Source organism: Pogona vitticeps, chromosome 2, assembly GCF_051106095.1.
Source record: "Pogona vitticeps strain Pit_001003342236 chromosome 2, PviZW2.1, whole genome shotgun sequence".
Lineage (NCBI taxonomy): Eukaryota > Metazoa > Chordata > Lepidosauria > Squamata > Agamidae > Pogona > Pogona vitticeps.
The window spans coordinates 183,567,631-183,581,927 of NC_135784.1; the positions used below are offsets into that span (position 1 = coordinate 183,567,631).

At 42.1% G+C, this 14,297-nt stretch overlaps 1 protein-coding gene across 3 annotated transcripts in view; it reads right to left on the reverse strand.

Annotated features, from left to right (window-relative positions):
* Positions 1-12,414: 12,414 nt before the first annotated feature.
* LOC110071225 (A.superbus venom factor 1) overlaps positions 12,415-14,297 on the reverse strand; it is a 139,371-nt gene continuing 137,488 nt past the window's right edge. For all 3 annotated transcript variants that reach the window (XM_078386612.1, XM_078386614.1, XM_078386613.1), the window contains one exon: positions 12,415-12,698. In XM_078386612.1, the coding sequence (XP_078242738.1) occupies positions 12,557-12,698 (142 nt within the window). In that variant the 3' untranslated portion in view covers positions 12,415-12,556. The remainder of the gene's footprint in view (positions 12,699-14,297) is intronic.

Here is a 14,297-nt window from a genome sequence, read left to right on the forward strand (position 1 = left end):
TATATTGTTATTATAGGTGAATTTGGTTTGTGACAGGTCTTTGAGCTATAAGCACGTTCTTACTTGTAAATCTAATTTCAAAAGCCATAAACAAACAGGAGCTGAAGGGACAGAGGTGATTGATGCCATCTTAGTGTTTTTTAAAATCAGACTGCAAATCAATCCCGTGCATAAGAATCCTAAATAGTAATCATCCTGTCAGAGTATAGAAATTTTATAAGCCTGAACCTGTATATGTGTTTCATTAACGAGCTGCCATTGTACACAGATGTGAGAGTGCTGAATCACTCTGGACATGATGTAATGACTTGAAACCAGGAGAAGACCAGGTGCAAAGCATGAAGTCATCTGTTTTCTGATTGGACAAAATATGCCATGTACATGTATATAAGTGGACTGTGTGTTTGCTTCTTTCTCTTCCTCCACTATCACTTGCTGCCACGCATGCTGCCAGTTTGTATAAAGAGTTCCTGCTGTGCTGTTAAGATACCTGCCTGTATATAACTGTAAATACGTGTAAATACAACTGTCTTGCAACACAAGAAGAACTGGTAAAGTGTCTTCAATAACTGCGTATTTTACTGTAGCCAAAACCCTAACACATCTATTAATTATCATACTCTATGAAGGTAAGAGAAGCTTCTGTTGTTAACACACTTCCTCTTCTTTGTTGTTGTTTAGTCGTTTAGTCATGTCCGACTCTTCGTGACCCCATGGACCAGAGCATGCCAGGCCCTCCTGTCTTCCACTGCCTCCCGGAGTTTGGTCAAATTCATGTTGGTCGCTTCAGTGACACTGTTCAACCATCTCGTCCTCATCCTCTTCTCATCATTATTTAGTTGTTTAGTCATGTCTGACTCTTCGTGACCCCATGGACCAGAGTATGCCAGGCCCTCCTATCTTCCACTGCCTCCCGGAGTTGTGTCAAATTCATTCTGGTAGCTTCGATGACACTGTCCAACCATCTCATCCTCTGTCCTCCCCTTCTCCTCTTGCCTTCGCACTTTCCTAACATCAAGGTCTTTTCCAAGGAGTCATCTCTTCTCATGAGATGGCAAAAGTATTGGAGCCTCAGCTCCTCTTCTAACCATGTGTAAATTTGAGTTTTGGTTTTGACCTCAGTCACATATTTTGAACACTAATACCCTCTCAGCTCTAATAATAGGTCATTGCTAAACAAAGAGGTTGGTCTTTCAATTCATGGCTGAAACAATAGTTGAGTGAGCTGGAGCACCCAGTGGATGGGAGTTCAATTCCCCACCATCATTTGAAACAGAAGAACCAGCCTTATGGTCGGGAGCAAGTTGTACAGCTCCAGAGTGTCCCCACCACCACCAGAAGAAGAAAATGGTAAACTAATTTGGAGCACTCTCTACCTAGAAAATCCCGCAAGGTATCACCATAAATCAGAATCAACTAGTTGGCACATTATTATTATTTTAATACAATATTAAATCTCTGCACCATAGTGGATCCCGGGAGGCACTTCTCCTTTCACAATGCTTTACAAATGACACTACATACATGAAACTATTTATGGGATTGAGCTGTGCTTTCTCATGTTTGTGCAGCTTGCACAACATTGAAACAGAAATTTTTTCTTCAGTTCTCCGGGAACTGGATCATGAACTGGGAGCATTAACCTTTACTTTCTGCCACCTCCTGATATTAGGAAATATATTTCTAAATCAGACCTGTTTCATCTTGCCAAGATCTCAGCTTTAGGCAGTGATCTTTGACCGATTTGTTGTAAAGAGGCATGGAAAGGCTATTGTACTATAGACTCTAACAATCTGTGATAATTTTTTTAAAGAACCATGACAGCAAAGTTACTATAGTTTAAGGGAAAGCTGTTTCTCCTCCCTAAAGAATCAATGCTTCCAGGCCATCACCTTTCACATTAGTGACATTTGCTTATGTTTAAATAAATTAAATGTAAACTCATTTCACTGACTTGATCTCCTCTACAGCTTAGTTATTTATCCAATAATTTCTTTACAACCACCCATGTCTAGACATAGTGCAGTTTATGTCCTCCAATGTATACAAATCTGATCATTTGCAAACCTATTTCCTTATGTGCACAGGTAACACCTTTGCCCTCCCACCCTGGAATAAGGAGGCAAGACAATTGTTATGGGTAAACTATGGGCCTCACTTTATTAGTAACCATTATGATAAACTTCAACTTCTAAAGTATTAAAGGAGCCTGCCATAGTGTGGACTCAGATTTGCAGCTGGGGTCTTGTTGGAACCCTTCTCCCAAAATGGGCAAGACCCATGCCCCAAGGTCTTGCAGTCCTGAAGACAGTGGGACCTTGGCCAGCCCATATCTGACCAACCCTGGAGCTCCATCCCATTGTTGACCATCAGCCTGGGTGTAGCCCCAGTGCATCCCCCCTCCCACACACTGTTATCTCATGATCCACAGCACTGGGAAGTTGACTGAGCTATAACATTACCTGTAATTGCAAGGAGACTCACTGATCCATCTTCATTCCACAGTACCCGCCACAGCATTGGGACTAGCCTCACTAAGGCCCATGCCTGCCAACAATCCTTCTACCTCCTTACTCAGTCTCCTCTGAATGTCTTTGAGAAACAATTCCAGGCCCAGGTCCAACAAATGTATTCCACCGCCTCTGAAAAGCTCTGGCCTGTTGTGAGGGTTCAGTTTTTGGGGCTGTCGGTTCTTCAAATAAAGGACGAGTCAGTTGAGGTAAATCAAATGGCTCAGTATTTATTGCAACATCAACTCCAATAGGGTTCCCCCCTAAAAAGGGGTTCAAAAATTCTTGCAACATATTGCTCGGCTTTAATGGGGTCCATAAACTGTTTATAAAAGGGTTTGTCGTCTCTGGGTTCCAAGGTCCTGTTAACAACGGCACAGTTCCTTGCCCAGGGTCCAAATCTTCATCCAGAGAAATCAGCGGTAAAGTCTCTTCATCCCCGCTCCACTCACCCCAGGACAACCCGTCTCCTCCTTCGACTCCCCAGGGGCTGGGTAACCCCCCAACTTCCTCAATTCGGCTATATGCCATTGTTTTTTCCTTTCTAGTTCTTGGGCTACCGCTTCCCTTTCTTCACGGAGCTTTCTTCTCCACTCCTTGGCCTCTGTCTCGCCCCAGTACAAAGGACGAGGCTTTAGCCCAAGCTGACGGCGTTTCTCAGCCTCTTCATGGGGGACACGGACCTGCTCCCACTTATGGGTCCAGGGATCCTCCATCCAGAACCACTCCCATCCCCCCGGTATCTCCGCTGGCTTCCCTCTTATATCTCCCGCCGCTGCCTCAATCTCCTCCCTCCGTCTTCCCACCAAAGATCCCCCGGGTTCCAGGGTAAGGGTTAACCCTTTCATAGTCGCCTCCAAATCTCCCGTATCTACCCCCTTATTTAAGGTAAGGGGTTCGGCGACCTCTTGCTCCCAATCTGGGGTCTCCACGCCTTTCTCTTCCCGACACGTTGGGGACGGAGGTGGGGATGTTTGCGTGTGAAGGGTTCTCTTCGAGAGCGACGGCACTCCCACTAAGGCCTCCAATTTGGGGGCCTCACACTTGTCCACAAGGATCTCCGGTTGACCAACTACCAATCCCAGACCATCACAAACTGCACAACACATTTCTCTGTTTATCCTCCTCCATGCTGTATTGATATGCTGTGAGGGGGCAATCCACTGTCCAAACGAGCTGAGGGATCATTGTGGACCAAATAATTTGCATTGCTGAATGCTCCCCCCATAGCATTCCTCTATGCCCTTTCCACTCAGAGCACAGACATATCTCTGATAATTATTGGATGCCTACCACCCTAAATTTTTAATAGCCTCAAGACCAAAACCTAGGGCAGCTGCCATAGAAGCCACTCCAATCCTGAAAGAATGGGTTCCAAACCAACTGCCCTGTATTCCCACAGCACAGTCTGTCAACTTCCAAAACTGGTATTTGGTCAGCGGGGAGCCATCCTCATGTTCAAAGAAATATCCTTGTGTCATCCCCCCAAGCTTAATACAACCCTCAGCTGCTCTAACTGGGCATATCTCTGCCATTGAGCAAGGGGCTAATGTACTGTAGGCTCCTTTTCCACCCTGGTCTGCCTTGGACCTATGTATATGTATCATGACTTTTTTATCAGTCAAGCATACACCATGCTGTTGTAAGACAATCCTGCACATATCACCCTTACCAATTGCCACCATCTCACTCATTCACAGCACTCTAAAAATGTTATTAAATGACACTAACATGGACAGAAGCATTAATTATCACCATTCATAGGGAAGGAACCAATGGTATGGAAATTAAAAACTACAGACTAATATCACTCTTAAATATGGATTATAAAATTTATGCTACAATATTAGCAACCAGACTCAAAAGTTTCTTCCACAAATAGTTCATGAGGATCAATCCAGCTTCCTTCCAAAGAGGCAAATGAGAACAAAACCTTAGAATGATTCTAAACATATTGGAATATTATGAAGTGCATCTGGAGGAATCAATGTCAATGATCCTTTTAGATGCAGAAAAGGCATTTGACAATTTGAACTGGAATTTTTTTGATCCAGCAACTAGAATTGATGGACACGGGGAAGGATTTGTCATGTTGATAAAGATTATACAGTGGTGCCTCAACTTACGAACGTCTCTATTTATAAACATTTTGACTTACAAACAGCTCCATTCGCAAATTTTTTCTTTGAGTTGTGAATGGAGTTTCGAGTTACAAACAGAAAAAAAGCAGAGGGAAAAGGGGGCAATTCAAATTTCTAACTGTAGGTGGCAACAAGGCTGTTTATTTGTACTGTAGCTCTTTCACTTTTGGCAGTTAGAGAGTGTGTTGGTAGCAGCAGTGGCTTGGGTGAGCCTCCTTCTGCTTCAGAGTGAGCATGTGTGTGTGTGTCTGTGCAGGGAGGTAAGCTGCTGTTTTTCCCTTTTAAAAACTGTTCTGGGTGGGTTTTGGCTGGGGCGGGTAAGTTTCTGTGCTGTGTTGTTGGTGGCTTTGCTGTTTATTTTTGGAGTTTTTTCTTCTTAAAGTCTCAGCAACAGAGGTGGCTTTACTGTTTATTTTTGGAGGGCTTTTTTTCTTCTTAAAGCCCCAGCACCTTACAACCGGGCTTATGTGTTCTTTTTTTAAAAAAATTGTGATTTTTTTCTTCGGCTGGAATGGATTAATCGGTTTTCAATGCATTCCTATGGGAAACGGTGTTTTGACTTACAAACACCATTCCAGTAGGGATTAAGTTTGTAAATTGAGGCACCACTGTACTAAACAAAAAGCCTAAATCAAAATTAATACAAAATTAATACAAAATTTACAAAAGACATTCAAATACAGAAAGGGACAAGTCCATTTTCCATATTATTATTTATACTCTTATTGGAATGAACTTATAGTAACACTAACAAATTTTGGGGAAACGATGGGAATGAAATTGAACCAACAGAAAATAAAAATTTTAGGTACAAATATTCAAATAAAGGAGATTCACAAATTGATAAACACAACGGGGTTCCAAGAGAAAAAATGAATAAACTACTTGGGAATCTAAATAACAAACAAGACAAGGACATTAATAAAAGATAATTATATGAAAGTTTTTTAGCAGATACAGAAATATTTTGAAAAGTGGGACAAGTTACAACTTTTATTGATGGGAAGAACAGTGGTAATCAAAATGAATGTGCTACTTAAATTTATCTTTCTTTTTCAGACCATACCACTGATGTTAAAGCAAACACTTTTTCAGGACTTTAATAGAAAAATAATGAAATTTGTTTGGCAAGGAAAAAACCTGAGGATTAAAGTTGAAGGCATTACAAGACTCTAAACAAAAGGCAGGTCTCGGTCCTCTGGATTGGGATATCTACTATAGGGCCTGTGTACTGTCTTGGATTAAGGAATAGATTACTCTGGATTGGTAGTCAGGGAACAGGGGTAAATTACCCCAAATGGGGTAAAAATGAAAATCCTGGGGGTAATGAGGACGGTCACGGCAGGCATTTTACCCCCGGGCATTTTATTTTCAATTATGCTGTGTGTAGGCGGGCATTCCATCATGGGGAGAGCGAGCCCTAGCAAGGAACTGTACAGGGTACCCACCTGCCCTCCTCACCTCCAAAGTAGAGGGGAGGGCGGCATGCCAGGCCAGCTGGACTCTTTGCCCGGCAGAGCCCTGGGTGGGGCTCTCCTTCCTGCCCACACCCATCTGCCCAGTGTGCTGGTGAGGAGGCCCCCTTCCCACCCTCCCTCACCTGAGCTCATGGCCAGTGGACCTGCCAACCATGTGGCGCCCGCCTCCCCTCGCCAAGGAAGCGCTTTCCCAGTGGTGTGGCGGCTCCAGACTGGCTGCCTGGGCGGTGGCCACAGGTCCCGGGTGAGCACAGAGGCGGGGGGGGTCGGCCGCGGATGGCAAGAGCCAAGGGGGGGGTAATGTCAACGTATATACATTTGGGGGTAGGTAAAAAAGTTCCCTGAACCCTGCTCTGGATAATGTCAGGTTGCTTAAACTGGAGGGACATGATCCTAGTTTGGGTGCCATGCTTTTGTATACAGTAGTACCAAAAAGCTAAATATCATAAAGTCTTCAATAATCATATGATAAGAAAGTCTTTGTTATGGATTTGGAATAAGACACAAAAACATATAGTAAAATTCCGGGGGGAACATTAGAAGCATTTATACAGCAAACCTTAATGAACTAAACAAAACCTTTGAGGTATAGTGATTTGCTTTAAAAAGGTGAGGTGTTAACAACTACAGAGTAGCTAGAGGATCAGAAAGTCTTTCTAGATTGGTGGATGAGATTACAACTAGACTCCAGGTATGCAAAAGATAAAATAGTGGGCTTTGGTGAAGAACAAATGGCATTTGATAAAAGTACTCTTAGGGACAAGTGATGAACTATTTAAAAGAATGTATGAATATCTCCTAAATATGAAAATGGAAGATGAAGTGGTGAAAGATTGTATGAAAAAATGGGCACAAAACATTGGTCATAATTTTAATTTAGAACAGTGGGCACAAATCTGGCAGAATAACATTAAACTCACAAAATCAGTAAATTTTAAAGAAAAAAATTATAAAATGTTTTATAGATGGCATATGACTCCAGCTAAACTGTCTAAAATGTATGAAAATATTTCCAACAAATACTGGAAATGTAAAATACAGGAGAGTACTTTTTGTCATATCTGGTGTACATGTAGGGAAGCAAAAAATTATTGGAGATCAGTAGATGAAATGTTACCAAAATGTATCTTGTATGATAGCATTTAACTCAGAATTGTTTTTATTGGCTATTATGCCTGATATTGTAGATAAAGAAATGAGATACAGTGGTGCCTCGTATAACGAGTGCACCGTTGAACAATGAATTCGCATTGCGATGCGGATTTCCCCATCGCTAATGCGAGGGCATGCTCGCATTACCATGGGGAACAGCTGTTCAGCGGTTCCAAAATGGCCGCCAGAACACAAAAAATGGGTGCCGGTACACCCAAGATGGCCACCGGGACTCTCAAAATGGCCGCCAGTACACACAAGATGGCCGCCAGAACACAAAAAAGGGTCGCCGGTACACCCAAGATGGCCGCCGGAACAAGGGAAAACATCGGAGAACGGTGAGTTTTGGGCCCATTTGGAACGCATTAAACTTTGTTTAATGATTTCCAATGGGTTTTTTGGGTCCGTTTTACGATGTTTTCCCATAGCGAAGGTTAATCCGGAACAGATTAACCTCGCTATGCGGGGCACCACTGTATTTGATAATGGATGTAATTACTGCAGCAAGGATACTATATGGGAAACACTGGAAGAAAGAAGAAGTACCGTATCTTGAGGAGTTCATAGAAAAGATACTGGAAGTGGCAGAGATGGATGTACTAGCAGAAGCATTAAATAAAATGTCATTTCTAAAATAGGACTAAAAACTGGGAATTATTTTATAATGATTTTATAATTTGACTCAAAATATGGATTGGAAAATATAGATAAAAGAAGAATGTGAAGGTCCAAAGGAATGGAAAAATTAGTAACTATATATACTCTGGGAAAAATGCTAAATGGTTTCTTTTTGTGATCTTCCTTTTTAGCATAATTGTGTAAGTGGATGTAAGAATATTCTGGTGCTAAGACCTGAGTGGTTGTGCACCTTTTGGCATGCTGCTTGCCCTTACTCTTCTCTTGGATTTTTTGGGCACCATGACCACTACCATGATCCTAGCCTGTAAGCCACCAAACTGCTACTCACCTACCACATAAGGCCACCTACCCTCACCATCCTTTTCTTTTCTTCTCCTTTTTAAAAATCTCTCAGGGCAGGTGAATAGTGAGCATTCCCCAAGGGCCCCTTGCCCTGATGCCCGGAGGCAGCTGCAAAGGCCTACAATGTGTGATTCCTCCTTCTTTTCCTCCTTTTTAATAAGAAAAAAGACTATTGATGGTGAGAAGGAGGGGCTGGGGGGCAATAATGCACTTCCTTTCTGCCCTCCCTCTGTATAACCACTCTTCTTCTTCTTCTTCTTCTTCTTCTTCTTCTTCTTCTTCTTCTTATTATTATTATTATTATTATTATTATTATTATTATTATTATTATTATTATTGACCACCAATCTGTCAAAGGACGCTGAGAAGGCAGCCTTTCTGCAAGATGTTTTTGCCTCAGGGAACATAAATGCACCATGAGCTGAATTCCCAGGCACTGAGTCTGTTCAGAGGTGAATAAACCATATTCTTCCAGCAGAACAAAGTCTGACCATCTTCTTGGATCTCCAGCTGACCACATGGATCGGCCAGAAGAGTGGACCATGTCTTTATCTGGTGACATTCCCTAATGTCCATATGAGGAGGCAATGGAAAAACAGTTTTTACTTTATCAGGAGAGGAAAACAGGGAAGGAGAAGGTGCTCAAGCGGTATTTTATGGTATTTTGTTTTGTACCTTTTAATTTATTGATATTGTTATATTTTGTGATTATATTGTTTTTACTGTTAAGTTGTAAACCACCCAGAGTGGCTTTGGCTGCCAGGTGGGCAGTATAGAAATAAAATAAATAATAACAATGAGTACCTGGAAGACTAGCGTGCATCGCTTTCTCAAAGTTTGGTGCTGTAACTGCAACTGCAGGAGGACATACATGACTTGGAGCTTTCTTAGAGGCAGGTTGACTCCACTGTAATTTGCCCTGAATCTCCCCTGAAACTGTAGCATTCATTATTTCTTAGATTGTTAACTAAAGAATCCTCATCAAAGAGAGGGATCTGAAACATTGCTGGAAATAAAGCCTTTCAAAATGGCAGCCATGAGGTGGCCCCACAAAATGGCTGCTGCTCTCAGCTTGCTTTATGAGCTGTGGAGGCGCCCTCTGGAGGTTTCTGGTGAAAGAGCATCCAGGAAAGGCAGGCCTTGTCTTTTGAAAATGCCTCCCCCCCCAACCTGGTTTTGGCGGGAAATAGCCTCAGCCTCCTCATCCCCAGGGCCCTGAAAACTGTCCTTGCACTGGTACTGATCCAGGTCCTGTGAGTTGATGGCTTTGAGCCCTTCTTCTCTGTTGATGTGGAAGAGATCCAGGGCTTGGCCTGAGGCATAAGGCTCCTCTCCACAGGAGTCTGAATCCATTTCCCCTGCCAGCGCCTCTGTTGCATCTACAGCAGTTATGTCTGTTTTTCTGCCTCTGTCTGGACTCACCAAGGTGATGGTGGGTGACCCCCAAACCACACACTATTTCGGGCAGGAATTAAGCAGGGACAAGAAAGGGATCCAGAGAAGGAAGCACCTGCTGCCCCCTCCCTGGCAGAGGACAAGGATTTTGAGAAGACTGCCAGATTTACACACATTGAGGTAGAAAAGAACAGCAAGAAAGGCTCAGAGGTATATAGAGGGTCAAGACCTTAAAAAAAGGAAAAGACAAAACAAGGAGAAAATGAGGGTTATAAAAGGCCAGAAAGAGGAGAAGAGCAGAAGGGGACGGGGCTGCTCTGTCCAAAGGCAGGAGAAGACAAACTGGGAGCATCTTGTGGAGCAGGATTCAGAAGCGCTGGTAAGTTCACTTCTCATGCCTGGCCTGGGCCGAGAAAGGGATTGACCCATTGCTACAGGGCTCCTTCCGGCAGACATAGAATTTGGTTTTATTTCCTAAAAGTCCAACTCATTACAGCTGATCAATCATTAACTCTGTGGCCTTCTTTAGGGGCTACTGATTCTTGTAGGGAATCATCTTTTCTGGTACAGTTTTGTTTGCTGTCTATAGTTTGGAAATAGATCTCTGGAGATGTTAATTTACTGATATATGTTAAAAATTATGATTATTACTATGATTAAGATAGTTTTCTTTCATGTCTTATGAATGGATTATCCTTGTTAATAATCATATTTCAAAAGCTCCAGAAGTCCACAAAATAAGTAATTGACCTGAACACATTGGCGTCTTTTAGTGAAAAAAGCCCAATGCTTCACCACTTTACTAGACATGGGCATTTCCTTAGTCATATTTGTTGGACTATGCAGATCAGTTGTGTCCCAGTATGCAGTGGGTGATTCTGCCAATCACTCAGTTCTACCCTGCTATTGGGGAGCTATTGTGCATTGGTCATTTCCTCCCCTCCCCTCTCTTGTGTGCCTTCTTCCTTGAAGAAGGGCCTTTTTCGAAGATGGAGATTGCCTGAGCACATGCTATCTGATTGTTCTCTCTCCATCCACACTTTGATCCATTCCATCCAGCATTAGGGGTGGTTTACGCAGTTTAGAAACATTCTTCAAGGCTAAAGAAATTTGCCTGGAATATGTAAGACAAATGCCTTCTTTCTTTTTCACAGGAAAGAAGCCAGAGATTCCACCCAAGAGAGATTGAAGGAGGATAGCATGGAGGTTGATTAAAATGGCATAAGTAAGAATAAGAAAGCAGTTAGATGTTGAGGTCATTGCAATGATATCATTGCAAGGAAAGAAAAAATGGAGAAAACCAGACTCCACTGTCATTTCCACAAGATTTCCCCTTCCATTAGCCACCCAGAGGACCTCAGCAACCAATGGGGGAAAAGGCAAACAGCCTCCAGCAGAGAGAGAAACTGGAGCAGGGAATGTGGCACAGGATAACATTAAAACAACAACAATCAGCTGAAAACATGTTCCTTTTGACACTCATGAAGAACACAGAATTGAGCAGTAGCTTCAGCTCTGCTAAGTGACAGGTCTCATCCTTTTGCTCTCTGCTTTTTGAGACTTTGATGCAAAATGCAATATGTCAAGGCAGGCCACATCATTATAGAAGAATCATGATAACCCACAACAGGTATGGCCAAGTGGAAAGCCGTCCCAGTACACATTGTATGAGGGATTTCTCCAGGGCCTTTCTAATGATTACACTGTATCCAAGTATCTGTCAGCCACTAGAACAGACATCACTGGTGTCACAGATCCACTATTTCTCCCTCTCTTCCAGAGCTCTGTGCCCTACCAAAATTTACTCCAGAGCTGACTTGAAGAGGAGGAAGGGAAAATCCCATTTAGGGCTGTAAATCTTTCCTCCTCCTCTTCTCACATGTGGGGGGCAGGGAAGAGGTTCTGCAAGAACAAGGAACCACAATTTCCTTCCACTGCCCTTTGCCTGTGAGACAGGGAGGACGTTTTTACTGATCTCCCCGAGAGGTTTTGTATTTGCCATATTGAGATTTATGCAAATTGTGCATAATGCATAGTTTTATGCATACTGTAGCTACCTTATAAGAGCTTCAACTCTTAAAGTCTGGACTTTTTGGACCCAGAAGCTTGTTCAAAAGGCCTTTGCATCCTTTTGAACAAGCATCCAAACCTTGTGTTTGCTGTCTGTACATATTTTGCTTCACAAAGGGAAAAGACATTCATTTTTGCTCTGAGACATTTTATGCAAATTGAAAAAATAGTGACCACAATAAAAACTATTAATGTCATTCTTGCAGTGAACATAACACAATTTTGTTCAGACTCTTCTAAATTTATGCATTTGTATGCACATATTTCGAATATGTGCTTTTTAAAAAACATTCTGTGAAAACTTTCCCCATATACTTTTCTATGCATTTCCTGATGTGTGAAGTGTATTATAAACTTCAGAAAAGTGTGACTATTGTAATACGTGTTCTAACTGATTTGTAGGTTGAGAAATTTGCTCACCTTGCATTCAGATGAAAACCTAATCAATTTAGCAAGATGAACGTTTATAACTAAGCTTAAAATATACAGAACTGAATTAATTGCTTTTTAGATCTTCTTCCCTTGGGCCGAAGTTTAGATTTCAAAATCCTTCAGTCAGGAATCTGTTTTATATGAAGCATCAGGCTCTCCTATGTTGATATAGCAGTCAATCAATTGATTTAAAAAATCCACCAAACACCATACTTATAGTAAAATGTGAACGTAGCAATTAATACAGCAACCCAGTAAGAAATCAGCTCTTTATTACAAACAATCTGGAGAACAAACTAAGTGATCAGAACATACAGGAAGCTAGAACTTCAGGAAAAAGCCATGGATCAAAAGCCCACGTGGTATGAATAACTCGTTGCAGGCCATACTTCCATCATTACTTCTGGCAGCCCAAAATAGTCAGTGTGTTGAAAAACTGGATGAGGTCATTACACAAGTTTTCAAATTCTTCCTCTTGGCATTCATCGTCATCTAACCATCTTTCGATCCAGGTATCCTTGCCGATCAAATAGTTGACACTGGAAAAGAGAGAGGAGGGAGATTTGTATCTTTATTGTACAGTGGTGCCTCGCATTACGATCTTAATTCATTCCAGCGAAATCGCCGTAGAACGAAAACATTGGTGGCTGTCTTGTGAGGATTCCGTCCCAGAAAACAGCAGGGAGCCATTTTATTTACCCAGTGGCCATTTTGAAACCGCCAATCAGCTGTAGGAAAATTGTCGTTTTGCGAAGAATCGGTTCCCGAAGCAGGGAACCAATCATCGCAAAGTGAAAAAACCCTATTCAGACCATTATTTTGCAATTGCAAAAACAATCGCAAAACGTCATCGTAATGCAGTTTCGTCATAAAGCGGGGCACGACTGTACAGGCAAACTAGTCAGACAGATGCTGTGGAGGCACCCACTAGGGTTGGAACCAATTGACAATGGCTACATTTTAAAGATTTCATATGCCTCCCTGCTCAAACTGCCACCTTTGTATTCATTGTATCTTGGCCAAAGGAGTCAAATTTCTTCCAATGGGAAGAGAATGGGAGGAAGCAGTGTTTTATTTTGAGGTGTTTTTTGAACTTAGAGAAATTCAATTATTCCTGCATTGAGCAGGGGTTTGGACTTGGCCTTACAGGACCCTGCAACGTCATTATTCTATAAATTTAGAATTTAAAGAAATTCAAAATAGCCAGACACAAAAAAGCCCAATGATTTCTTTTCCGCCTGGTGAGAGCACCATTACAGTTGATATCAACTGAAAGCCTATCAGAAGGGAGAGGACTCTTTGGGAGCCCTGAGACAAACTGCTCCAGGATCAAATTGGCCCATTAGACAAGACAGTGGGATTCCGGCAATCCTTTGGTCATGTGCCTGTGACCATGCCTGCTCTCAGGTGTTGCATTTCACTTTCTCCACACAGTGGAAGTCTTCTTTTGTACTATTCCCATCCATAGACAGAGGGGGGACATGAAAGGAATCCACTAATTTGCACACCGAGAGGAAAGGAAAGTGAGTGTCGTGTCCTAGAATCTCTGTATTGTTTCCCATCAGTGATCAAAGTTAATAACACAATCTCCACTGTTTTTCTATTTGCCAACCCTAGCAGTAAATAAAGCAATCTTCCCACCCACAGGAGTAGGTAATGTGAAGGAATCATTATCTATGGAGTTAACATCAAGTTTTTAAATACTGTAAAATGTCTAAGCTCAACCAACCAAGCTCACATATTTTGAGATAACGGAGCTGAAGAAGGCATCAAGACCTTGGTAGTTGGTGGGGAAATGGAATCATGTTGATGAGTCCTTGAACCTGGCTCGAAGCTAATTAAAAAACTTGGACGGTACAGTTAGGGCCAATTAAAAGACGCAATGTGATTGGCATAGCCCTCAGGACCATTGATGAGGGGATGAAGGGACATATATTGGAGGGCGACTAGTTAGAAATCATCATCAGGAGAGAGACTAGAATAGATAGCCTTTTATAATTTTTCAATGAGATGAACAGTACAATACCTTGATCTCTGTAATAGTGTATTCGTTGCTGACACATTTGATCTTTTGTCCGACTTAGAGATCAGCAAGAACCAAAAACCAAACTAGGAAGTTTGTGGGAAATTGCTGGTTC